General features: G+C 37.4%; 1 protein-coding gene across 3 annotated transcripts in view; it reads right to left on the bottom strand.

The window, feature by feature from the left end:
* The window catches only part of LOC150091435 (SAM and SH3 domain-containing protein 1-like), a 611,903-nt gene that overhangs the window by 145,120 nt on the left and 439,286 nt on the right, over positions 1 to 27,497 (bottom strand). For all 3 annotated transcript variants that reach the window (XM_090375439.1, XM_090375458.1, XM_090375448.1), the window contains 3 exons: positions 25,087 to 25,142; positions 13,482 to 13,643; positions 4,889 to 4,980 (listed from right to left, as the gene is read on the bottom strand). In XM_090375439.1, coding sequence (XP_090231565.1) covers positions 4,889 to 4,980; positions 13,482 to 13,643; positions 25,087 to 25,142 — 310 coding nt within the window. The remainder of the gene's footprint in view (positions 1 to 4,888; positions 4,981 to 13,481; positions 13,644 to 25,086; positions 25,143 to 27,497) is intronic.

Genomic DNA, 27,497 nt, shown 5'->3' with positions numbered 1-27,497 from the left:
CTTAAAGTAGAGTTTTTCTCATTTCATTTCTTGTGTATTTTGGTATTTTAGTGTTGCTTGGAGTAGTGTGGGAAAATTATTTCCTCAGTGGCGAAACTACCATACCACCAGCGTGAGGGGAGGGTAGATAACAGTTGGCTTAGTGTGGTTGTTAAAAAACATGGCGGAACTGTTCGAGAACCCCAGAGTGTGGGTGGACAGAATTTGTTGTTTCACTCTGCATTTCCTGTTCTAACATCTAACTTGGCTGATCAAGTCTTGATGTCTTATCTTCGAAAAGATCTAAACCTCCACAAGCACTTCCTAGTTCATTTCACAAATATACGTGGTTCAGTTCTAATCTCAACGATGTCCATTTCCACTTGCAGTCTGCCAAACCCCATGTACTTTTTCTGACAGAATCTCAGTTATCGGTTGATTCAACTACTGCTATCTCAGTTGCCCAAATTATTCGCTGTATGATTCCTTTCGCCTCAAAGATGGTACTTGTGCATATGTCCGTTCCGATATTCCCTGTCAGAGACTTGGTAATTTGCAATCTCCTCTTTTCGATCTTCTCTGGCTTAAAATCTCTCTACCTCATTCTGTCAAATTCATCTGTTGTCTCTACCGTTCTTCCAACTCCACTAACTTTAAACTCTTCGACTTCCTCTCTTTCCAACTTGACTTTCTCCAGTCCAACTTTCCTAACAGTAAGGTAATTTTAATGTTCACAACTCCAGCTGGCTTCCATTTTCTAGTCACAGACACCCTGCTAGTCGATATGCCGAGACTTTTGCAATTACTAATGACCTTGCACAGATTGTTCATTTCCTATCACAATTCCGGACAATCCTAACCATACAACCAATACGCTTGATCTTTTCTCACAAACAACCCTTCTAAGTACATGGTCGAAGTGAATCACCTCAGATCACAACTTGGTGATTATCTCTTTTCCAATGGAGCATTTATCTCATGACTATTCCCAACTTCGTGCTGTTTGGCATTACAAGAATGCAAAATGGGATGACCTGCGAGATTTCTTTTCTTCTTTTCCTTGGTCGTATTACTGTTTCAAAACTTCTGATGTCAACGTTTGCTCAGATCGTGTCAGTGAAATTATTCTTGTAGGAATGGAATCCTTTATTCCACACTCCACTTTAAAATCTCGTCCTTTATCTAAACCTTGGTTTTCCAATAAATGTGCTAAGGCTGTTCAAAAGAAGAATGTTGCATATAGTAATTGGCTTGTTTCCAATTCTTCAGTTTCATTTTCTGCTTACACCAAAGTCGCAACAATTGTAAAGTAGTTATTAATCAGTGCAAACTAGATTCTGAACAGGCTAAGAGTAGAAAACTTGCTTCTTGCCCTAATAGTAGTCGAGCATTGTGGTCTCTTGTCAAAGCTATTGCCCGCAACTTTTGCCCATCTCTGCTCCCACCTCTGTCAAAACCACATGGTTCCATTGTCACTTCAGCCAAGGATAAAGCTGACCTGCTAGCATCCCATTTTTCTTCCAACTCATGTATTAATGATCTTGGTAAAACACCTCCCACCATTCCCAACGCAATCCATTCAATGCCTCCTGTGGTCTTCCTTCAAAAGGATGTCAGAAGGATTTTGATGAATCTTGATGCTAAGAAAGCTCCAGGTGCTGATGGTATTTCTCCACTTGTCCTCAAAACCTGTGTTCCTGTTATTTGCCACCTTTTTTCACTTTCTTATTCCAAAAGGTGTTTTTCCTTTGGCTTGGAAATTTGCTCATATCCAGCTAGTTCCTAAAAAGAGTGACAAATCCCTCCCATCCAATTATCGTTCCATTGCAATTATTTCTACTCTTTCTAAAGTAATGGAGAAATCAATTAACTGCCAACTCTTAAACTACCTAGAAACCTTCCATCTGATCAACGATCGCCAGTATGGATTCCGCCAGTGTCGATCCACTGTTGATATTCTTGCTTATGTCACCCATTTATAGACAAATTCAATGGAAAAGTTCGGTGAAACACAAGCAGTTGCTCTTGACATCTCAAAAGCTTTCGATCGTGTTTGGCATAAAGGTCTTCTAAACAAGCTTCCATCTTATGGTTTGCCAACTGGGTTTTTTTTTTTTTTTTTTATAATTGGTTATCCAGTTTTCTCTCTGATAGCTCATTGAGGGCGATGGTAGATGGCTCTATGTCTTCTAACTTCTCCACTAATGCCGGTGTCCCGCAAGGTTCAGCTCTTCTCCCCACTCTTCTCCTCTTTATTAATGACCTTCTTCCGTTGACCGGAAATCGTAACCATAGTTTTGCTGATGATAGCACATTGCATTCCACTTTCTATTTTGAGAAATCTTGCCCTGCTCAATAAGCTTCAACTTCTCGAATATCCGCTACCAATTCTTTAAATGCCGATCTCCAGGTAACTCTCCAGTGGGGCAATGACAACTTAGTTGATTTTAATCCTTCTAAAACTCAGTCCTGTCTTATATCTCGCAAAAAGGATTCTTCTGCTCCTATGCTTATCTTTGGTGACACTCCGATTTCTAGGCAAGATGATATATCTCTTTTGGGGATTAACCTGACTTCTAATCTCTCTTGGCGCAAGCACATTACAAATATTTCTTCCTCTGCATCTAAAAAAACTTGGTTTTCTCTTTCGCTCTCGGCGTTACTTTTCTTCCAAACAGCTGTTCACTCTGTACAAATAGCAAATCCGCCCTACCATGGAATATTGTTCCCATCTGGGGGCGGTGCCCCCAAAACCTCTCTCAGGCTTCTAGATTCCATTCAGAAGAGGGCAGTTAGGTTAATTAATGACGCATCTCTAACAGAGTCTCTCCACTCGCTGTCTCATCGACGTACTGTTTCTGTTGCATGCCTCTTCTACAGATATTTCCATGGGCACTGTCCTTCTGAAATGGCTTCTATAATTCCCGCTCTGACTTCTAATCTCTCTTGGCGCAAGCACATTACAAATATTTCTTCCTCTGCATCTAAAAAAACTTGGTTTTCTCTTTCGCTCTCGGCGTTACTTTTCTTCCAAACAGCTGTTCACTCTGTACAAATAGCAAATCCGCCCTACCATGGAATATTGTTCCCATCTGGGGGCGGTGCCCCCAAAACCTCTCTCAGGCTTCTAGATTCCATTCAGAAGAGGGCAGTTAGGTTAATTAATGACTCATCTCTAACAGAGTCTCTCCACTCGCTGTCTCATCGACGTACTGTTTCTGTTGCATGCCTCTTCTACAGATATTTCCATGGGCACTGTCCTTCTGAAATGGCTTCTATAATTCCCGCTCTCTCTCTTTCAAAACAGTCCGAACACGTGCCGCCACCAGCCAACATCCGTTTACTGTCCAACTTCAAACTCACAGAACCAATTTTTCATCTTCCTCGTTTATTCATTCAACTGCCGTTTTCTGGAACAACCTTCCTTCATACGTATTTCCTGAAAATTAGTCTACAGAAGTTCAAGTCTAATATCAACAAATATCTTCTTTTGTCTTCTCAACCTCCTACCCATGCACGGTATTAAGTACTATAGGCTCTAATACCTCTCGTGTTTGGGGTTTTCATAAAAAAAACGATAGATGGATGGCGAATGAATTCATCCTTACTCGACCCCCTCCGCCTCAATCTAGAACAGCGAAGGAGTTATTTTTATCAACTGGATTGTAACCAGGCCAACAATTACTTCCTATAGAAAACAAGGATTCTGGTCATGTCATGTTATCAACAACATAATCTTGGAAATCGAAATCGCATCACAATTTATAAAAATCAATGAGAATTAACTTATAAGATGAAGCCATTGCCTTCGGGAAAGTACTTCTTCAGTGTGAAGAGGCAGTTTCCACACCGTTAAAGAGTCCGTTCTAAATCCTATGTATTAAATATTAACAGACACAAAAGAGCACATATCTCAAATACAACGTGAGTTGGACTGACATCATGTGTCTTGGTCTGCTATCATACGCTGTAACTAACAGAACTACTATGTCAACAACTTAAGATGTCACAATTTATATGAACCATTACATCTTTTCATCTATTTCACATTCTATCACCTCGCAGAGAACTCTTGACAAAAATGAGGGTCTGCATACAGTGGCAGAACTAAAAGAAGCAAACCTGAAAGTGCGCAGGATGAAAAACATTTTTAAGACGGTTTGACACGAACACATTATTATCGTAAAAGTAAAGTGGTAATCGTTTGAAGTCCGGACAAGCGAAGTTATAAACAGAAATTATGGCTCGAGATCCCTCGCTACCAAGAGGAGAGCAGGAAATCTAATGTTGTCATGTAGCTGCAAGTTAACTTCCGTACGTAAAGTTTTCGTTTCATCTGACAGCCTCACTAGGTCCATGTAAATCTGAGCATTCGTAAGACATTTTTACGAATTCTAAAGATGAATGCGGCTGAAATCTAGGCAGTACAATATTTTTCACCGTATTATTTTAATACCCTTGCGTAGGAAAGTCGCAGGATAAGTGGTACCCGGAGGAGAGTACCACTAAAGGGCATCATAACACGTCGTTGTCCCAGGAAATTACCCAGTCGCTCACCCTTGACGTCACTTCAGGTTACACTACCTTAGAGAACTATGCAAAAACATTTCAATAGGCAAACGTGTTCATTATTTGTGTAAATATGCAGCACACACGTTACCTTAGCTTTGTTACGTAATATGTTTTTAGAAGAAAATAATGAAGAAGAGAAAGTCGTAAACGACAAGTCCCCCAATATCTGACCGTTACTGATGAATATCTAAACATAAAGATACCATGGTAGACACTTTTTAGAACGACTTCATTCGTTGCTGAAACCAGACCTGCCTGATGAGGAGGGGACCTTTGACACCCCAGGGGTTTAACCCAAATCCAGCCAGTTATAAAATTAAGACCAATTGATACTCACCCTTTGAAAAGCCTGCTCCATGGAGATATAACCTTCCCGCACCATCCATGTTAGCTGTATCCTTTCCTCGTCGGCTAACTCTCCTGGAAACACTGCAAAAAACAGAGAAAGGGTATTTTTTTGCAATAAAAGTATATTTCAGATACACTTTTTTATTACAAAAAATGATAAAGAATTCTGTTTATTTACTGTGAATAAATATTTCAGAGTTGTGTGAATCACGGGTTTGTTGGCCGTTTATGGTAAGTGCCAGGCAAACAAGGCTATCACGTGTCAGCGTATCGTAACGCAGTGTACCCGTCATCAAAAAACATTAATTTTAAGGTAGCATTTGAATTTGTATCAACTTTGTCACGTGTATTTCACGCGACGGTTGGTGTTAAGCGCCAAAGCAACTAAGGCTATGAGGCCTCACGACGGTTCCCTCACCTTTATGACGTATTTGGATATTAGGTTACTCGGAATTCACCGTTGAGTGAGGAGATTCCTGCAATTTAGCTTGACTTCCACCTACTTAAATGACCACTTTTATATGACTGCACGGATAATAACTGTACAGGAAATGGAAAAGAACAGAGCATCCAGAGGATCACATCCGGTACAAGCATGAAAGAGCACGTTTCACGAAGGCTAAGAAACAGGCACACCTTGAAATTATTATAACAAAATTAAAAAAAGGGCAAAAGAATTACCAACAAAAAAAAGCTACATGCATAAAATGACTGAGAAAATTTTTAAGGATTGGGCTGAAGCTAAGTTTGGAACACCCCTCAAGGAAAATCAAGTTAACAGTGAAGATAACATTAACAAAATGCAGGATGTAATCAAGAAAATTAAAGACATTAGGAACACTAACCAAATTGTGACTAACAACGAAGAATTGAAGGAAATCAATATCAACAGAGACAACTTAAAAAGAGCAATCAACAGTCTCCCAAATAAAGCTACAATCGGGTCAGACAAATTCCCACTTTTTATGATTAAAATCTGTAGCTATTTCATCATCGATATATTATTACATCTATTTCAGAGAATAATGGTGGAAGAGGATTTCCCGAAGCTGTGGAAAAGCTTTACGTAAAACCTATCCCCAAATTAAAAAACCCTAAATCTGTAAAAGACTTCAGACCAATCGCTGTTGGATGCTCTTTGCAAAAAATCTTCGAAAAAAACAATCCTGGACATCATCATTCAACACTGCTTCAAACACAGACCTGAAATTTGCACTCAGTACTTCCTCAGAGATCGACCATCACCAACCCCATGGGAACACTACTAAAGATCCAGCAAGCGCTAAATAACAAGCAGCAACCGGATGTCGTTTTTCTAGATGTGGCAGCCGCATTCGACAACATATCCATCCCAGCTCTAACAGTTATTCTGAGGGACTACTTCCTCATTACGGAAAATGTCCTCCATTTTTTAATGAACACTCTTCTGCGCAGACATATCACAGTAACAAACGGGAATGTGTCACTACTTACCCAGTCGATAAAGGAGTCCCAAAAGGCGGCGTATTGTCCGCCACACTCTTTGCCATAGCTTTAGAACCCTTCTTAGCTAAAAACACGAAGCAATTCATCACATATGCAGGCGATATGAAATTTTTTATTACCTCAGTAGACAGAAATCTGCCAACTACTGCAACCAAGTGGCTAACGACAAAATAAAAGAACTACAAAAAAACCTCGACTATATGGAGCTACACACCTAAATGAAGACAAGACTGCACAAATGACTTTCACAAATAAAATAAATCCAAACAAAATAACAATACTGTATACGTGAACGACATCCTTGTCCAAAAGGTTCATAGTGGCATAGTGTTTTGTGGAAGGCACCACCGGTGGGTCCAAAAGGTTCAGTCACATGTTGATCTTAGACTCAAGTGGGACGAAGGACTGAACTTCCTTCAGCACTATGCTTACATCCGTAGGAAAACATACGCCGCGCTCTGGACAACCAGGCAGGAGCTCACCGGTATTAGACACCCCAATTTAATGATTCAGTATATGAATAGATGTGTTATCCCTATTCCTCTATATGCGTCATAAATCTGGTCTTCAGCCCCCAAAAGCACTATCAAGGTTTTTCTAGGAATAGAATACTGGCTCTTAAGACGGCTGAACAGGATTTCAGCTAAGCCTTTTACCATCTCAAGAGGTATACTATACTCCAATTTAGAAGTCACGCCCTGGAGACAAACGATCACTACAAAGAATATAATGGCAATAAATTTTTTTTCGTTTATTTATTAAGTCTTAAGCAGATTACAAGTTATTAATGTATTGTATAATTCTGATAATAAGTACTACATGTATTGTATAATTTAGTAACGAGTGTTACATATAATGTGAAATTGTTGTTGTTGTTGTTATGGAGGCTTAATGGCACATAAGCTGCTATGGCTATAATGTGACTATTCATGTAAAATTGTATATAATATTATTCTCTGTTGCATAACAGAATATGTATCTACGCCCCCTAGTCAACGGCTGTAACCGGGTGTCTCTTAGGAGAAATAAAGATAATAGTAATAATAATACAATATTCATTTACGATATATGAGAAAAAACATGTATCTTAAATGAATACACGATGAGAAAACTAATAAGATAATTGATTATTTACTGATTAATTAATGCTAAATTAATAAAAGTTATTGGAATAAAGGTACGACGAAGCAATCTCAGACAAGATGATTGTCTTAAGAATTTTCGAGTAGTCGTTGCGGAGAGCAGAAAAATGGTTCGTATTTTATACATAATCTCAATCAAAAGAGGCCTCCAGAAATGATGCAAGACTAAACAGGGAGAGACTTCTTTAGTTACAGACACTGTGCTAGAGGGGTTTAGTTACGGGGGCTATGCTCATGGCTAAGGAGGAATTTTAACTGAAAATCACTTTTGCAAATGCTCTATTTATATTTATTCTAACTGCTACTGCCCGTTTTCTATCGAAAAAAAAAAGGGGGGGGGGCTCATTTCAGGAATTGTCGAAGCATTAGAAATGATAGAAGTGGTTGCCTTGCATTGAATGGAGGGCTTATGCTTTTATCAAGTCAATGATAAAGTCATGATCTCTTTGCCCAATGCATTATTGTGTTTATCGATCTTAGATGAACACGATAGTCCATAGGTTGTATGGGATTGCGAACCGAGGGAACAATAAAAGCAGAGCTTTCTGTGTTGTTACGCTATTTAGAGGACGTATACAGAAATAGTCTTTTTCTAAGACCCTGTGCGCACGAAAGATGTTTTATGTGAAAGCATCCTTGGCTTGGAAAAGGTTAGCGAAATCCGTTTGTAGAATTGTTTGACGTCACAACCGCACTCCAACAATCGTACTTCCTGCAGTAGTAACTGCGGGAAGTATGATTGTTATATCAAGACTACATCGGCACAATCAAAAGGAAGTATGATTGTGACGTCACAATCATACTTCCTGCAGTTACTACTGCTGAAAGTATGATTACAACAATACAAATATTTGACCACAACATTTGTATTTCAGTTACATTCCACTGTTAGGTGCCGCTATAGATTTTTTCATATCAATAAATATAAGTAAGCATACCTTAACAATGCAATTAACTGCTTGATTGTAAACTATGGTCCCGTTTTTAAGAACTTTAGCATACATGCATAATGCGCCTATTGCCTTCACCACGCCTGCCGCCCGTTAGCATGAACAACTCAACTCTCAAGACAGATTTTCATGAAATTTATATTCGGACCTTTTAGAAAGATTTGTTGAGCATTCCAAATATCATTCAAATCGGACTAATAGCAATGCTACAATTATTATTTCTTTGTCCGTCAGGCTGTATGTAATAACTCTTCCCACTGGATGGATTTTAAGGAAATTTTATATTTCGCTCTGTAAGAAAGATTTATCAACCCTTCCTATGTGTCATTAAAATCACACCAATAGAATTCTAGCAATTATTATTATTTTTATTTATTTATTATTATTATTTTTTTTTTTGGAATATATATCATATGGGCTATCCATATACTGTAGCTGAAGCACTGGATATTATGCTTGCTGACATGGTCAGAAACGAAATTTTCTCCGTTCGCGCATAAATAGTGCTTTTTGCTGTAAATCGTGAATTATTAATGCTTGCTAAAATGAAATGAAATGCGCACATTAATTACTTTTTTTATTTTTTGTAATGAACTTATATTTTGCAGCAGGTACAAACCCCAGCAATTGATTTTTGCTGAACAGCATAATTATTCGCATTTTAATCGATGGATTTTAACTGCAGCTGAAATCCGTTGCCTTGGTGCATGCAATGCATGGAGCAGAACATGTCTGTTAAATAGACTGCCAGTAACCCACCTTAAGATGGTGGCGCGGCTGCCCCACTAGCCCCCTTCTCACAAGAAACACAAGCCAACCGGGCTAGCCGGGTGGGTAAAGTGCCTGCCTGGCAACCTAAAGGTCGCAGGTTCGAATCCCGCCTCGGGCTTGGATCAAAGTACTGCAAAAACCTTGGGAGGTGCATTATGGCCACAGAAGCCGATGCGCCAACAACTACCCCCCCCCAAAAAGAAACAAGTGTTTTCAAGTGTTTTCGCTATAGACCCTCGTCCACAAAACACTGCAGAGTTTAGTCTACTCGCGTCCCTAGCCCTATCAAATTTTCGTATACCCCTAGTCGCGAAGGGCTGTTTGTATGCTGTGAGGGGAAAACCGGATTCAATAATTTCAGTATTTTACATCACATTTTTCACCAGTCACGTGGATAGCGTGACATCATTGCTAAACTTCGGTTACATTCCATTATTAGATGTCGCTATAGATGTTTTCGCATCAAAAATAAAAGAAATAACAGAACTGGATATCTTGATATTGAAAAGGGTATATAAAAAATAAATTAAAAAGACAGAAAGGGCTGAACTAGTAATATTTCCCAAGAAATCCTAAAAAGTTTAGAAAAAATGACCAACGTTCAAATTATTTTTAGTGCAGTGAAGTTTACCGCCAACTTTTGAGGTGGCAAGGAAAAGTTAAAAAATGAAAGTTGAGGTGCAGCTGCCCTTTTAATATTAGTACTAGACTATAAAATATTTAAGGGCAAAAGCATCATTTTAACGTAACCATCTACCAAAGTAGTTAAATTAATTAATAAACTGGCATCGTTTTGGTTATATCTCATATTGCGAATGCCTTCACAACGAGTTGCCATGGTATTGTACTATCTCGAATAAATAGCACTTCACCAGTGGAGAAGACTACTGTTATTTATTCTCAGCGGATACCACCACCCAGACGGCACCGTTTCAAAGCTTGTTGGCTTCTCTTCGGTGGGTGGTGGTATCCGCTGAGAATAAATAACAGTAGTCTTCTCCACTGGCGAAGTGTTATTTATTCAAGGTAGTACAATACCATGGCAACTCTTGTGATGGCATTCACAATATGAGATATAACCAAAACGATGCCAATTTAATTAATTTTAATTTAACTACTTTGGTAGATGGCTACGTTAAAATGATGCTTTTGCACTAACCTACATATTAGTACTAGAATAACAAACCGAACCAAGGAAGCAGAATTGTCCTGCATCTGCCCTTCTTATCTCACGAAATTGGAACAATATATTGCATTTTTTTTTCGCCAATAATAACAGAATTATAAAGAGAATTTTAATCTTCAACTAGTATACTGTATTTAACATTTAATTATTAATTAAAATTTAACCATTAATGGCTTTTTTTTAATTATGAAAGAACCATGTCTTAATACAATCCAAGTTGAGACAACTTGGATTACAGCCTCGAATGAGGAGTTAAAAAAATCTTGTGCAGAAAATTCCTCTGATATCTTTTCTCAGACACGTAGTAGAAAGGTCTACCTACTCTAGGTGTGAATCACGAAGAACGGGCGTTTCCAATAGTTTCAATCGCATTCACAAGGTTATCGAGACGCGCGCAAGCAACCTCCTTATGTAGAGTAAGTGACGAATTGTGATGGGGAGAGTTGTTGAACTAGACCAAGGAAAACCAGGTAGGTGCTTTCAGACTAGACTATTGTCAAACAAGGTGAAGTTTGACATTAGCTATGCACTAAACGAGTCTAAAGTCATTTGGACACATGACCTTTGACTATTCCCATAGAGTATAGCAAAATATAAATAAACAAATAGTAAATACCAACAAAGTTAATCGATGCAAAGTTCACAAGCCCTACTGGAAGGATGTGCAACTGGCTCTCATATCGTCACCGCGTATTTTAACGGAAACCTATAGTTTATTATGAGCCCTAAAATGTTTACATCATCAATCCAACATTTTTGATAATGGTGGATTTGAGTTTAAATGCTTCCTTTATGGAGGTTCCGCTTTGAGGTGACCCAAATATATGCAATAACGGAAGCAACAACAAAATGTAATACACACACACACTAGAAAGGTAACAAAAAGGATGGCACTGGTACAGTGATGAGTCAGGCAACAGGTGCTGCGTGAATCACAGGCAGAAGTGCGAAAACATCTTTAACTGCATACACACACACACACACGGTGCTAATAAAGAATAATTTCCTATTTGTACTATTACACATCAACAGTACTTCATGGCTAGTAGTGTTTCTAAAACTAAGTGAACATACTGCAAACTAATATAATAAAAAATCTAGCTGATCCAGTTATCTGAAAAAAATTACAAATGGTCATGTATTTACTAGAATTGAGATGTACAGGTGAAATCATATATTTCTCCAGTTGCTCTTATGCTGGAAATAAGATACTCCTACTTCCCCTTCCAGGAAGTTAGGTTTGCAAAGCTATAACAATAATCCTCGCAACCAGTATGGAGACAATGTAAAAATATTTGCATTCTTCCAAGATTAACTGTCTTAAAAAAATGAAATGTGTTTAAAAAAAAAAAAAATGTGCGTTACACTTCAGGTGCATAAGCAATAATTCATTTATATAAAAAAAATTAGTTAATGTACTAGGAGTAGAGTTATTACACGAGAATAGAAATAAACAAATAAAATAAAAATATTACTGGATTCTATTGGTCTGATTTTAATGAACTTTGAATGGATGTACGAATATTTTTAAAAGCCCCAAATATAAAATTTCACAAAACTCCGTCCACTGGGAGTCGACTTGTTACATGCGGACGGACGGACATGGCGAAGAGAATAGGCATATTATGAATATATGCTAAGGCGCCTAAAATCAAGTTATATTAAGCTAGTATCATAATAATAATAAAAGCCGTAAAATAAATTATTATTTCATCATTTTAAGAAACAAATTCATCAGTATTAGCGCATAAATAAAAGTAATGTTGATTCGGATTTCTGTTAGCTTTGAATATTGAAGAATCATCGTATAAGGAATGCAACAGCAATAACTTAAAAGCGAATTTTACATTATCACACATTGTGTGATGTTGTGCTAATTTGTAATTCTAAGGATCACCTTAAAAAAACTCTGAGGAGAGAGTATGTGAAGCAAGTAAGAAAAAAGGATTGTTTCTGAATGTGTGTAAAACTAAAATTATGGTGATTATCTCGATTCCAGTAAAGTGAAGGTTAATGGGCAAGATATCGAAGAAGTTGATGAATTTGATTACTCAGGGTCAAGAAATAAATAAAAATAGTGACTGCTCAAACGATGTAAGGAGACGACAGGCAATTGCTAAAACGTTGGTCGCTGATCTGATAAAATTATGAAGAGATCATGATCTGCCCCTAAAGACGAAACTGAGAATCATTGATTCGTTAATTTTTCCATTTGCCACTTATGGATGTGAACGATGGAATCTGAAAAGAGTTGAAGAAGAAAATTGAGCCATTTGAAATGTGGTGTTACAGGAGAATACTGCGTACAGTATTTCTTACTTGGATCGAAGAACAAATGAGTGGGTATTGAATAAAATTGGCAGGCCTAAAATTCTTCTTCATAGCATCAATAAAAGAAAACTCAAGTTTTTTGGTTATATAGTAAGAAGGGAAAACGTTTTGTTTAAAAACATAATGGAAGGAAAAACCAAGGGGAAGAGGTGCAGAGGAAGACCTGCAACAAGGTGGAAGGATGGGATCAGTGAACTTCTGGGCATGACACTTTGCGATGCTGCTCGTATAGCACACGATCGATGCAGTTGGAGGAAATCTGTCGGTGGCCACAACGGCTCCTCAGGGAGCTATGTGACTGGAAGAAGAAGAGTGTGCACATGCTTCAAGTAGGTATTCCACTTTTGTTAAGTGGTAAGGTGTAAAAACATGGAAAACTGGACACTGAGTACTATGAAAGACAATGATATCTAAAATAAATATGAGAAACTTCATACAGCCACCTGTGCAGAAAGTTTGACATTAGAAATAGGTTAATGATATTTGGAGTCAGAGGTCATTTGGACACGTGATCTTTGACTATTTCCATAGAATACAGAAAAATAATAATAAATAAATAGTAAACTGCCAATAAATTGGATGGATTACTTATTATCTAAAAGAATTAAAATACATTTATATGAAGGCGGGTAGAATGAACTTTCTTTTTTTAATTTAAAAAAGAAAGAAAGAAAATGAAATAGCTTCTTTGAAAGAAGCTACACCGGTATTACCTACCTTCTGCTAGCCTCTTTTGAGAACCATAGGAAGATAATTTCCAGGAACTAGACTTTTGGCCATGCCTTGGAGATCCTTTCCTGCTACCTAAACTGCGGAATAATTTTCCCAAACCACTCCTTTTTTTAGTCTGTTCTGGTGCGTCCCCGTTTTCTCGTCCTTCTAGGAAAATTAACATTGCATTACCTTAAAGTTAGGAATGCTCAAAATAAAACTGCTGATAATAATACAAAACCTAGACAAAGTACACTGAAACATGCTAGCATTCCCAACTTCGCAGCGATAATCGTATTACGTTGATACGATGAGATTTATCTAACACTGATCTTCATACTTATCTGAAAAACTTATTTTCCTCTAAGTTGCTCAATTCAGTCACTGAAGAACTGGCACAGGGAAGTACTTAGAAACGACCGAGAATTAGCTTTGGTAATTAAAGCCAGATTTTATTCTAAGCAGGTTGAACTGCTTAAATTTTCGCTTTTCGCCATTATTTTCTCCTGTTGAGCTTCTCCCTCGTTTTACGTCTTTAGTTATTTGTAGAGGAAACCGACTGAAGTAATTGCTGAATCAGCAAAGCATAACTACCAATTATATTATGGAGATTTTCGAACGCTAGCCCATCCCCTTGTCTACCTTAATAATACTGAGTAACAAAAACGTTTCTTTATATTAACTGTTCCTTATACTTATCGTGTGTGATGATTCCAAAGGCATTGTCATTGGTTTTTCTGTAGATCAATATTTTGGCGTAATTGAAGGTTTTGTGTTATTTATATGTATTACATCATACGTCAACATACCAACGGTGTGATATTAAGAGCCTGTAGTATTCGTATAACATCCGTCCCCCCAGTTTTCTATGGATACCAAACGTAAGTATAAGTTATCTCCAGACTTGTTCTTGCTGTGTTTGTGGATATTATACAGGGTGTCTCAAACACGGCATAACTTCAGGAATGAGTTCCTCATATGTAGACAATAAAAATATTTTATATCAACATAGTTCCGGAAATGCTTGGTTCCCGAGTTATTAACCGGAATGGACGCCTGTACGTCTGCCCTGTGAGTTTGTTTAGAAGTATATGGGGCCCAAATAACTTATCACCAAAAACACCTGCCCAGATGCTGAGGCTGAACCGCTGTTGGTGATGTGATGGAAGAATTGCATGTGGGTTTTCCTCAGCCCATACATGCTGATTGTGAAAGTTTTGGATTCTGTCTCGTGTGAACTGTGCTTCATCTGTGAATATCACTAAGGAAGGAAAGTGAGGAGTTGTACCATACTGCTGCAAGAACCACTGGCAGAACATTACTCGCGCAGGGTAATCTGCTGGTGACAAGGCCTGTGCCCGTTGCAGATGGTAAGGATACAGTTGGTGTTCTCGCAACACTCTCCAAATAGTCGAACGTTGAACAGCCAGTTGCATTGCTATTCTGCGTGTGCTGATTCCAGGAGTGGCATGCACAACAACCAAAATCTCCTCCTCTACTTCAGGAGTCGTAGATTTTGGTCGTCCTCTGTTGGCAGCACGAGGTGTAAAGGTCCCATGTTCACAAAGGCGGCGATGGATACCTTCAAACGTTTTCCTGTCTGGACATCTTCGTTCTGGGAACCTTTCGTGGTACAAACGACGAGCCTCCAGAGCATTGCCGTCCGCCAAACCGTACATAAAGTGCATATCCGCTTGCTCCTGATTTGAGTACATGGTCAGAACGGAAAACTACCAGATTCTGTCAGTACCTTTTGATGAAGGAAATCACTTGCGGGAGATAAGACATTCCGGTTAATAACTCGGGAACCAAGCATTTCCGGAACTATGTTGACATAAAATATTTTTATTGTCTACATATGAGGAACTCATTCCTGAAGTTATGTCGTGTATTTTTGAGACACCCTGTATAGGTACGAACCAATAGGTGAATCACATTATCGTTGATTGTACCAAGTTTTACAGCATGTACGAAACCTGTTTTGGGATATCTAACAAGACAAGTGTAGGCATCTCATTTCTGATGTGGTGGTTGCAGATCAATGTTAGCTGGGTGGCTTCGTGTTAGTCGTAGGAGTATGCCTTTTGCTATATCTTGAATATGGAAAGCGTTCACAAACCATTCATCACGATGGTTTGTGAGCGCTTTCCAGTTGATACTTTTCTATGGCAGATATATCAAAATTTAAAAAGTCTGTGGACAGAAAAGTTTTAGTGCATCCTAAAACTTAAACACCGAAGCAAAAGAGGATGGCATACCATCCGCTTTGCATGGCATTGCTCAGTGAAGACCTGCCAATTCCCAATGCCAGTTTTTACACTGTTGTAGAATCCCTGAGCTATTTTAATATTATTTTTTACTTTTATAAAGTAAAAAGTCTTTTATAAAGAACTGCTAACTGGTATCAATCACATTTCAGAAGAGCAGCAGCATATTTTGGTATTAGTACTATTGGCAAATGATGCAAGAAAGCAAACTTATGCGGAAAAAAAAGCCAACATTTCCCATATCACTTGTCCATTCCTCCTAACAGTTTAGTTCTTTGTTCAATTTATTTAAACTACCCGCCTCTACAACAACAGATGAGAGTTTGTTTAAACAATCGACTATCCGCTGGCTGAAGGAAAATTTCCGCACATCTATCCGACAACCATTCTTCCTCAGTTTGAATTTATGCTCCTCGTGTGTAGTCAAAGCAAGAGGAAGGATTCCAGCGGAACTGAGCTTCCACAATTCATTCAAAGTCACAAACACCTCAATCAGATCTCCGCGCATGTGCCTAGTCTCCAGACTCACTTGCAAAACTGAAGCCTTTCTTGGAGAATATCTTTTTGTTCCCCTCACTAATCTCGTTGCTCTTCTCTACACCCGTTCTAACAGACGACTACTCAAGTTTTGGCCTGACCCTTGCCTTATACAATGGGATAATCACGTCCTTATCCCGACTGGCAAAATTACCGAATATCATTGACAAAACCCCATTAGTTCTTCTGGCACCTTGTCTGCACTTCTCGGAGTATCTCATATCTGACTTCACAATTATCCCCAGGTTTTTTTCATTCTCCACTTCCCTGAGCGTAGTAACAAACAATGGTACGTTAATCTCGGATTACTGCTCCCCATGAAGTACTTTTGAATTTGTCGATATTAAATTGCGACTTCTCGGCGTATCTACGCAATTTTTTATAGACAGTAAAAGTAAAATTTTGAAAGCTGCACTGCTTAACAATGGACAATGTACACCCATCGATTCCTGTTGTTGTGCATTCTGTTCATATAAAAGAACACTACGGAAGTGTGCAGCACATGTTAGAAAAGATCAAGAATACCACCGAGTAACATTCCTTTGAGTTAGAACCTGGAGCACACAATACAGTAAACAATCCCTTGATCCAAGAAACAGTCTTGCTTCCACCGCCCCATATCTAGCTGGGATTCGTCAAACGATTTGCTAAAGAATTGTATCCTCAAGCATGTACAGTGTTTCCAAAACTGTCTGTTGCAACAGTGAAACGTGGCATAATTTATTTCCCAAAATTTAAGTAGTTGTTGGCTTCGCAAGAATGAGAAAACAAAATGACTCATGCTGAATCAAATGCCTGGTGGTCGTCTTGTCTTGTAGTGAATGGGGTTTTTTTTTTTTTTTTTTTTTTTTTGGTAACGTTAAGAGTGAAAATTATGAAGTAGTTTACACATTGAATGAAAATTATGGAAAAATTGGATTCAGAATGCCAATTAAGTTCCATTACTTGAACTCGATAAAGAAGCATAGGGGGAGATTCCGCAAGTACATATTAGTTCTATAACAATATGTACACTGTTCGACAAAATTAACAGAACAGAATGTTTTTCATGAATATTTTATTCTGAACTGTGTCGCCGAAGCCGAATATTTGATATAATATGCATCCTGGCATGCAAATTTCGAGTATCCAATAGAAATCGATTTACCACCTTACAGAGCCGCAGCACATTATGCAAATTATTCATGCCCATGAAAACACGAATTGCGACTACATCACTTCATTCCCGCTTTTGGGCTTGCTCAGTGGAATAGTCACATCTCCAGTACTCAGAATGGCAAGTCCTCGTCGTTTACATGATTCTTTGAGATGGCGGGCCGGTGGACGACTTAAAGCCGGGCAGTCGCAGGAGGCATGTTGGCTTAATGTGTCGTCAAGGCACTATGGAAGCAGTTTCAGGAGACAGGAACCATTACAAAAAGAGCTATACGGGAGCTACGTCAACCAGAACAGGCCGCTATCTGGCTCTAACACCAAGGCGGATCCCTAGAATATCCTGTTATCAACTGTCTCTTGAGGTTGCTGCGGCCACAAGTGAAAACATTTTCAATTGGACTGTGTTAAGAACGCTCAATTCAAGTGGACTCTTCACAAGGAAGTCAGCGGTTTTTATCTGATTAACTTCAAACCACTGCTTCGAAACTGATGCAATGAGCATGTGACTTGGAGCCCTGACAAATGGGGTACAATTCTGTGATGAGTCACGTTTTAGCCTACAAACAGATTCTAGACATTTCATCTGGAGACCAAAAGGAATGCGGAACCATCCCTCCATCCCAACAACTGCCGTGGCGAGCATGATCACCAAACTTAAATCCGATCGAAGACGTGTGACGCCCTTGGGCGTCGCATTGCACGCCAACAGCTAACTTCTCAATCAATTGGTGAGCTAAGGTCTGTGCTAGTGGAAGAATGGGATTTGTTGCCACAGAATCTTATAGACACTTATATCGAGCGTAGTTCACCGCTGTCAAGTCTGTTTAGCTGTTGGAGAGGGTCACACTCCGTACTGATGTCACTGACCATAATTTTGAGCATCTTGTATCGACTTCTGTAATGCGACCTTTTTGGTAATTCTTATCAAACCCCTATAAATGTCCCTTAAACCTGTCTGAAGTTTCTCGCTGTCTCTTTATTTCAATGTTATTCTATGTTACACCACCGTATCAAATTTTTTCTCGCTTCATTGTAAGCTGCACGAGTTACACCACGTTTTCTATGTGTTTTGTTAATTTTGTCGATCAGTGTGGTTCGGGTTCATCACATCGACCACAAAAGACAGTCATTCAAATGTACATTTTTAAATAAATTGTTTTCAAAAAATATAAATCCGATGATAATTTCTATTTTTCAAATTGCGATTTTTTTAGCTCGTGTTTACTTGTAGCAAAAAGTAACAGTCCATTATGTACAGAAGTTAAACATTATTAATAAATCTGATACACTATTACTGCATATTTACTTTTCTTTCATTTCTGGGAAAACCTGATGCTAACAAAAACCAGGGTAAGATTAGAAATTAATATGCCCAAATTCACAAAGGAACATGAAGAAATGCAGATGAACAGAACCTTTTTGAAGATGTTTACTAATGCTTATTATTAAACGTCTATAATATAATAATGAGTCAAATACCTGAATTAAATCAATATGCTACATCTACCTGATGACTGTCGTATAAAGAGACAAACTACAATGTATAATGCCAAAGAAATAAAAAAATTTAAAAAAAGTTCTATTTTTATTTTAGCATGACCAATAGGTCAGAGGAGTTTACAATTAATAATTTTTTTTGACAATTAATACAATCGTTTACCGTATTTAGCAGTCATTGGGCTCGAATCAGAGTCAGCTCAAACGCGTATGCTACTTACATTAGGCAATGAAGGCCACAAAATTGTGCCCAGCCCCGTGCTTAAAAGGGGCCTTAAACGGAAAACCAATAAAAGTTTATCGGTGTTTCTACTGGAGGGAGAAAAACTGGGGTGGGCCACGGAATCGGACTTAAGACCTCTACATTTTATGCCAATCCAACTTTCTCTTCTTATGAATCGCTCTTTCATTTATTTATATATATATATATATTGATTTCTGTGTGTGGATGGAGTGGAATATAAAGTCAAAATAAGGCCTAAACCTCCCAATAGACCACCAAAATATAGCCAAAAATTTGTTGTTGTCTATCCAACTTTTCCTTTTCGAATAATGTTCGAAAGGCACTTTAATTTCATATATGCATTTCTGTGTTGAGTCCTGGCTGCTGTGGAATCGCTAATTAGTGTTAAAAGGTTTCCGGGGTGCAACGAAAAACATGCTGAAAATTTAGTTGTTGTTTGGTTTTTAGGAGCATTAGCAACTAAGGCCATATTGCTCCGGGGATATGCGGTGGTGATTCCCTGACCTTTCCGCATCCTCCGTATTTGGTGGCTCACGGGCTCGAACCCCGGTCTAATCAAGAAGCGTGTGCTACGCACTGCTGCTCCAGCCCACCTGGCTACGGAGGCGCCTGAAAATTTAGTGTCAGCCTGACCTTATTTTCTTGAAAAATGAGCGATTATCGGAAACTAATACAGATTTCTGTAAGGGGGGGGGGGAGAGAAGAGAACTTCAGGGTTCAATCGAATTGTAGTTGATCCTAGTTCATACTAATTTCTTAAAACTTTTTCAGGAACTAACAATACGCACACTGAAAATTTGGCGTCGTTAAATAATGCCCAAACATCTGGAACATATTTTTAATTTAGAGATAAGTCGGAATTTTATGAAAAGAAAATATCGAATTTATATTGGTTTGATTATAATGAAATTTGGGATGGTTGACAAATCTCTCTGAAAGACCCAAATATAAAATTTCATAAAAATGTGCCCATTGGGAGTTGAGTTTTTTACGGACGGATACAGATGATAAGCATAAAAGGTGTTCTAAGTATTTAGAAGTTTGCAAATACTTAGAACTTTTTTTTTTTTTTAAGGGACCGGACTTTTAAGTCTGATTCCATATTTTCAATATTTATTGAAAACTAAATTACAGTAAATCACAATTCTTGAATTTCAATATTTTTTTGAATTTTTCGGAGCCGAAAATCTAGGAATTAAATAGAGTTCAGAAATTCAAGTTTGTGAACGGGTAAATCCAAGAAACTGCGCCAGGATTTCCAGAAAATGAATTTAATACAGTCATTTTAAATGCCATTTCTTCTTCTTGGACATTGTTTCCAAATTTCTTTGTACAATTATTAAAAAAAAAAAAAAACAGACCAGTGCCAAGCAGCGCTCCTTGACGATTATTTGGAAAGGGTCCAATGATGGTCAGAAAAATGGTAGCTATATTTTAATAGCAAGGTCAATGACATGAACTAGTAATTTTGCAGGAGGCAGCGAGAGAGTTCATGAACCATTACGGTTCATTATGATAGCATCACCGGACTCAGGAGAGATTCCTCTGGATCAGGGAAGTCCAATCTATTGCCAATACATAAGAGCTGTACTAAGAGTGAATTGGGCAACTACATACCGGTCGGTCTGACTTCGGTGGTGGGGGGGGGGAAACCTTGAAGGCATGAACTAGTAATTTCAAAACAGGGATATTTTGATAGAAACAGGATTCTGAAGGCTACACAATACGGATTTGTTAAAGGAAAATCATGTTTAACCAACCTAGGAAGCTATTTTAACAGTTACACAAGCTGGATATAGGAAATAATTTCGACATTGTTTATTTGTATTTTATCAAATTCAATTTCTCAATTCATTAGAAGAAAATAAAAATATAATATTTAAATAATTTTATGCCTAAAACGGATCTGTACGGGAAAAAAAAAAACTGCTTGGTGAGTTCTTCCTAGAATACAAATATCTCGCTAGGTCTAACCGACTGTCTCGATGTTAGAGCTTCCCAATTATCGAAGTGCCGGATAACAAAGATTTTATTGTATATAGTAGTTTAATGCTTTTGCAATCGTGGTTCTCTTGTAACTTCTTTATATAGGGATGAACTTGTAACACAGCAAATATGCAGCTATAACATATGAGTTCGATTTCTAAGTTTCGCTCAAATTTTTGATGTAACGTCATATTTTGCGAAACCACACACTGACCTACAATCGAAAAAAGGTTGTTGACTACATGTTTCATTGACACAGCTTGCTCAGTGGGTTCGTCGGACCTTGCGATGTGCGTTGACTCAATGTCTTTTTTGAGTTTGCTATTGTAGCAAGCATCGAGGGTCATGACCAGATGAAGATACGAAACTTTTTTTGCGATCCCTGTCTTGTATATAGCGGATCACTTTGATATCGCACAGTTTTATACACGAGTTCAACTTCTCCAATGTTCTTGGAAAAAATTTTAAGCAATAAATTTTAAATAATAATACATAAATCGCTCGACAATAAAAATAGAACGTTAATCCATCAACATGATGGATGTTACTAAGAGTATTTAAGTAGGTTATCTTAAGATAAAACTCGTGACCTCACATTTCAGATCAAGAGAGAGGTTACCTGAAACACGCTCATATTCTAAACATCGAGGCCTGTCAGTACATTCCTTTCTGTAGGGGGACGAATACCCACTTCTTTTCTTCTTTTTCTTACCAGGCGTCCCACTGAAACATAGCTGATGCATCTCTTCTTACTCGATACACTTTCAGATGACCTTAAGTTTAAACGAATGTTCGCACGCCGACACTATTGTGAACAAGAGACACTCGAAAGGTCTCCTTAAAGTAACCACCAATGGCAACGTGGTCGTGCATCACGTGATTCCAGCTGCTACGATGGGTGTGGACCCAATTTGTTGGCATGATCGACTACATTGTGTGGCACTTCGACAAAGGCGCGTGTCCCAAGGGTATTACTTGGGTCATCTATAATTCAGGAAGGCATAGTTGGAGGATCTTCAATAGGCTCTCCTCCCTCACATCATCTCATCACGAGATGCGTCCGCCATGATTGATAGCCTCGATGCCGGGGTTCTCGCACTGTATAAAGGACACTGTTATGCCTGGTAGTCATTATATATATACATTTTTTTATCCCGAAATACAAGAGCTACGTATTTCCTGCATCCACCCTCCTGCCGAGAGTTGAACGCAAGGATTTTATTATGTAAAATCGATTTTTCCCGTTTATCGAGTTTCTCTTGTCAAAGGAATAATAGCATCAACGAACGTTGTGGTTTAAGGAAGGAAAACCAAAATATTTGGGATAAAACCAGGGCTCACACCGAGTCCAAACTCACTTTAAATACAATGAAATAGAAATTGGAAACTATATCGGCTTGAAACGAAAAGCATTTATTTTGTTCACTATCAAAATGCTTTTATAAGCAGGACTCTTTTACCGGCGACTGTGATTGTTTTATAAAATATCGATTTTTATCTGGATTCCTTTGGGAAAAACTGAAGATCAGCCGAAGAGTGCTACAAAATACTCTTGGAAATTGTAGTCGATAAAATAAAAAAACGATCTCTATACACCAGAGATAGCTAGATAGATAGATTATATAAATTTTAATACATTTAATGAATGCATTTCAAAAGAAATGGACATATTTCTGAACAAATATTAATTTATTTGTTAAAAATTGGTATATATTGCAGTTAAATAAGCAAATAAAAAAGAAGGAAACCAATCAAATTCAAAATTACCATACTGTAATTCATTTTAACTATGAATTAGATTTACAGAAACAATAATTTTAACAAGAAAACTGGACTGGTACTCCTACTTTTTATGACGAACGTTTGTAACGTACAAAATAAATTTTAACAGTGAATATGAATTCATTAAAATAATGTTACCAACGCAAGGATTTTAGAAAATAAACTTGTTTTTGTCATTAACAAAAAAAAAAAAAATAAATAAAAAATAATAATTCACTTGTAATTAGTTGAATATTGTTCTTACAATATTAAAGGGGGAACAGACTCTTAAGTAGTACCTTTCTGTCTCAAGAAAACCTCAAAGTAAAGAAAAAACTAACACAAAGAACTAAAAATAAAGGGCCCCCTCAATTTTTGTTGACAGAATTGTTTTCGAAACTAAGCAAAGAATATTATTAACATTTCATAAGGATGAGAAATGGCTGGGTATATCTGACATTTTGTTTTCCATTGATTTTGTTTTACACTGAAATTTCCGATTTTCATTTTTTGCAAATCTCACTTTCCATCCACATAGGCAGTTGCATCCTTGAATACTGCATAAATGTTGTATTTATTTATATTGCTTATTTAATTTCGGTTATTTTGGCGCCTAGGTTTGTAGGACAAAAGTGCGGGCGCCTGTTCCTGAACATGGTCAGTGTTCCACTCATCAATATTTAATGATTTAGTATGTCCTGCTAATGATCGATGAGCAAACCACGACACATTTCCACGCAACCCTTTGGGATAAGTTCTAGAGGTCTTAGTCATTAGGTTGTCTACGTGAACAGCATCTTATCCGCAAATCTCTCCAATGACGAAACGCCCACTTGTGCAATTTACGAGAAAAAAGTTAAAATTCTGAGACTTGTGACTTTGGGTTTTCCCCTCCAGTATTGGTAACCTAATATTTCTTCGTAATTCGTTGTTTTCCCAAAGATGACTGTTTATCACGGAAACTCAGATCTCATGTGCGCTCAGTAACCAAGGCAACCGACACGTCAAGTTCAAAATGACTTTACTGTGTGTTCTCTTTCATAGAAATCAGATTCTCTGAAAACTTCAGAAACACACAAGAAAACTCGTGTTCGTGTTTTTTTAAAAATTTGTTTAATTTCTTTTTTTTTTAGGAGTAAGGAATGTCCTATAATTTCTAAATTAGACAACGCTATGAGCGAATAAACAAAGACAGAATTATCATCTGTGTAATATTTTTTGTTTATTTTAAAGCCTTCTTTCCTACCAAGAAAGAAAGAAGACTTGAAAACAAATGATACAATTTGTGGAATGTATTGTTCTTATCCTTGTCTTGCTGCCTTTATAGAGGAGAAAAACAGCAAAGGCTTAATTTAACTAAGTAGTTAAAGTGTATTTATAACAACAGAAACACTGAAGTCTACTAAATCATTTATATTATAAAAATCAGAAGTTCCGTTTTGTCGTTATGAATCTTAACAACTCAACTGATGGAAAAATTCTTATTCTTATAAGAAAGAATATAATTAATTACTTTCTCTGCGTGTAAGGGGGTGGTTTCCTGATGATTACTGTAGGCCGTAGCATTGACTTCTGGCATTTGGGTCAGGGATTTTCACTAAGTTTTTCCCCCATGGATTGTAGATACGTGGGTTCATATAATGCGTAACAGGTGACTGCCTTAGCGGGCAACCCTTCGAGGGATCTAGAGCAAGTTGTTCTCACGCTTCCTGTATTCGTGCAACCAGTCCTTTTACGACCTCTATTTAAGTATGCAGAGGAATAAATCTGAATCAACTACAAGTTCACATACAGCCACAATCACCGTTTGAAAAACTTATGTGAATCAAATTTTAAGTTGCACATGCATCTTGTGACGCATGTGCAATTGGATTATAATTAAGTTGCACAAGCATCAGTATTATTAGTGTGATGTCTCAAGTGCTGTGAAATGTTGCCGATCCCTTATGCGTTGGAGGGAATAAATGCAAGGTGATATACCCAGGAAGTTCAGATTTTGCCGTCCTTAGTTTGGAACCACTGTTCAGAAGGAAAGCAGCTGAAAAGTTATAGACTGTCACAATTTTACCATAGTGTACTATCAAACCAGTGCAAAAGTAGGTTTCGCCACTTGAATTTCGCTTTAATCACTAAATGTAACTAAATAAATAAGATAAATACGTACCTCCAGAAGGAAAAGGGCAGGGTTCGTAGAAATACCTGGAGCGCGGACTAAGGCACCTGTAAAAGAAATTATATACGGCTGTGTTAAATAACTTTTCCAATAACAAATAAACAAATATGTTACTAGAACAATTCACTAAATGATTTTTATTAGCAGAAAAGCAGTCAGCTAACAATAATGCTAAAATACTTTCCGGTAAAACAGGAAAGAACAACTGAAATACCATCAGATGCTTGCTTCTTTTCTGTGAGCTCTCATTAATGCGCTGGCAATTTTTTTTCCCAGCTATGGTAAATTCCATTCTTTTCATTGACACTGTTTGCGAAATAATTTTGTGCCAATAATAATAATATATTTAAAAGAAAAGGTTTAATTCTGAGCTTTCATGGAAGGGAATGAGAAAAATTAAAATTGTAAATACTACGAATAGTTCGTGGGTACAATGCGTTGCAGAGTGGGGCTTGGTATCTTCTTCCTATGAATGCCTTTCATTTCATTAGATTAATAATGCAGGCTGTGTGACGCTTACCGGACGTAAATTGAAAGGGTTGGCCAAAAGCTCCAGCCAGGAATTAAAAAGAACGACAAAGGCTGTTCAAATTGTGTAATAATCAGAAATGCAATATAAAATCTATTCCACAAAAGCTTACTGTAAGTCCGCTTGCCCAAATACAGACATATTTCCTCATGCAGTTGGGCGCTTTCGTATTGTGAGCCTCAGCAAAGAAGAAGCGATTATTTATTAATATATTTATTTTAGTTTTTCATAACTGGCTAAAGTACGAGGGGGAAAAAATGGAAATACGTTGATTAAAAATGAAACAAGTGAATTCGGGTTTCCTGAGTTTGCAGCTACATGTGGGATAGCTCGCTCAGTGATCGTTAACTTAAAATTCGGAAAAGTGGAAAACCAACAAAATCGCGAATCCAACTGATTGCCTGACAGGTAGGTGGAAGGATATCAGTGCACTAATTTTTTTCTTTCTTTTCTTATGAGTAATTTTTCAATAACTTTTGTTGCAATCTTAGTGGTACATTTGTTAGTTAACCTTTAGGTCAGCGATGAGCAACCCATGGCCACGAATAAATTTCCCCTAATCAAACAAAAATTAAACGATTTTTTTTAAATTAACAATTCCGTAAATTTTAAAATTTACAAAAAAAATTAAAAATCAACAAATAACTTTCTCTAAAGCAGGAGTTTTTATCCCATTCGTAGTTACCTCTCTTCCAGTTTTGTGCTGCCACATTATCTCCCTTATTCTCTTTCTGTAAATTTAGAAATTAAATACATGGTTACAAAATTCAATTTTGAAAAGGACTTGTTGTTTCAAGCCATATTTCTGCCCATTAAAGAAACTTAAAGATGAAGATGTAAAGCAAAAAAAAAAAAAAGTCCAGGACTTCGTGTAGCCCTCAGGGGTCTTGTAAAACAGCTTTATTTTTATGAAGGAATATTTTCTAGAAAATTAAAATTGCAGATATAGAAAAAAAGTCTTGAGCGTCGGGAAATACGACACAAAGGGTTTCTTATGCTTACCGATTAAATACGGAAATTAAAATAAAACTTTAAATAAATTTTATTTTAAGTTTTTACATAAAATTTTAATACAGGCTATTTAATAACATTAAATAGGTTATATACTCAATTTAAAAAAGTATAAAAGACAAATCAAGAAGGTATAATACGAAATGAAAAAAAGATCTTGGATAAATTTCAAGTCTTGGATTTCTAGATGTAGTAACTCAGGCAGCTGAGACAAGAGGTACAACGGCAAAATAAAAGACATAAATGAAATCACAGAAATGAAAACAAGAAATAATTAATAAAACACTAAGAGATAAAGTTAAATCAAACAGTGTAAAGCACAACCTATTAATTAATGGATATATAATAGAAAAAAAAGAATGGGAAAAACATTTAATAGGATGGATAACGACGTTTGCCCCTAGGTCTCTCGTTCTCTAACAACAGTAAAGAACCGGAGACCTATGGGCAAACAATGTAGAGGAAGGCCAAGAAGAAGACAGAAGGATGATTTATCCTGACCCAACACACTGCATGCTTAATGGGAAAAGAAGAAAGATTTCAGGAAGATAAATTTCTCTTTGTATGCAGTGAGCAAGAAAAAACGGTTTCTCTACGCTTTAGATTGCTAACTCTCTCTCTCTCTCTCTCTCTCTCTTTTTTTTTTTTTTTTTGTGTTTTCTGCAAAATGAGATTTCCTTGCTCATTAAAAGTCATTAAAATGCTTGATATGGGTTCAGTGCGAGTTTCGCAATAACCTTAGCGAGGAACAAATATTTTACTTAATTAGGCATTTGAATCAAAGAAGCTCTTTCCCAGAGTGCAACACTTTTCATTAGATTGAGGATATTTCCAGAATGAAGTTCTTCCTTCCCTCTCGAGG

The sequence above is a fragment of the Mastigoproctus giganteus genome, chromosome 1, assembly GCF_048544385.1.
Source record: "Mastigoproctus giganteus isolate SK-2022 chromosome 1, ASM4854438v1, whole genome shotgun sequence".
In the NCBI taxonomy this organism is placed as follows: domain Eukaryota; kingdom Metazoa; phylum Arthropoda; class Arachnida; order Uropygi; family Thelyphonidae; genus Mastigoproctus; species Mastigoproctus giganteus.
The sequence above is the reverse complement of the archived record's forward strand: the minus strand, read 5'-3'. Positions and strand labels throughout refer to the sequence as shown.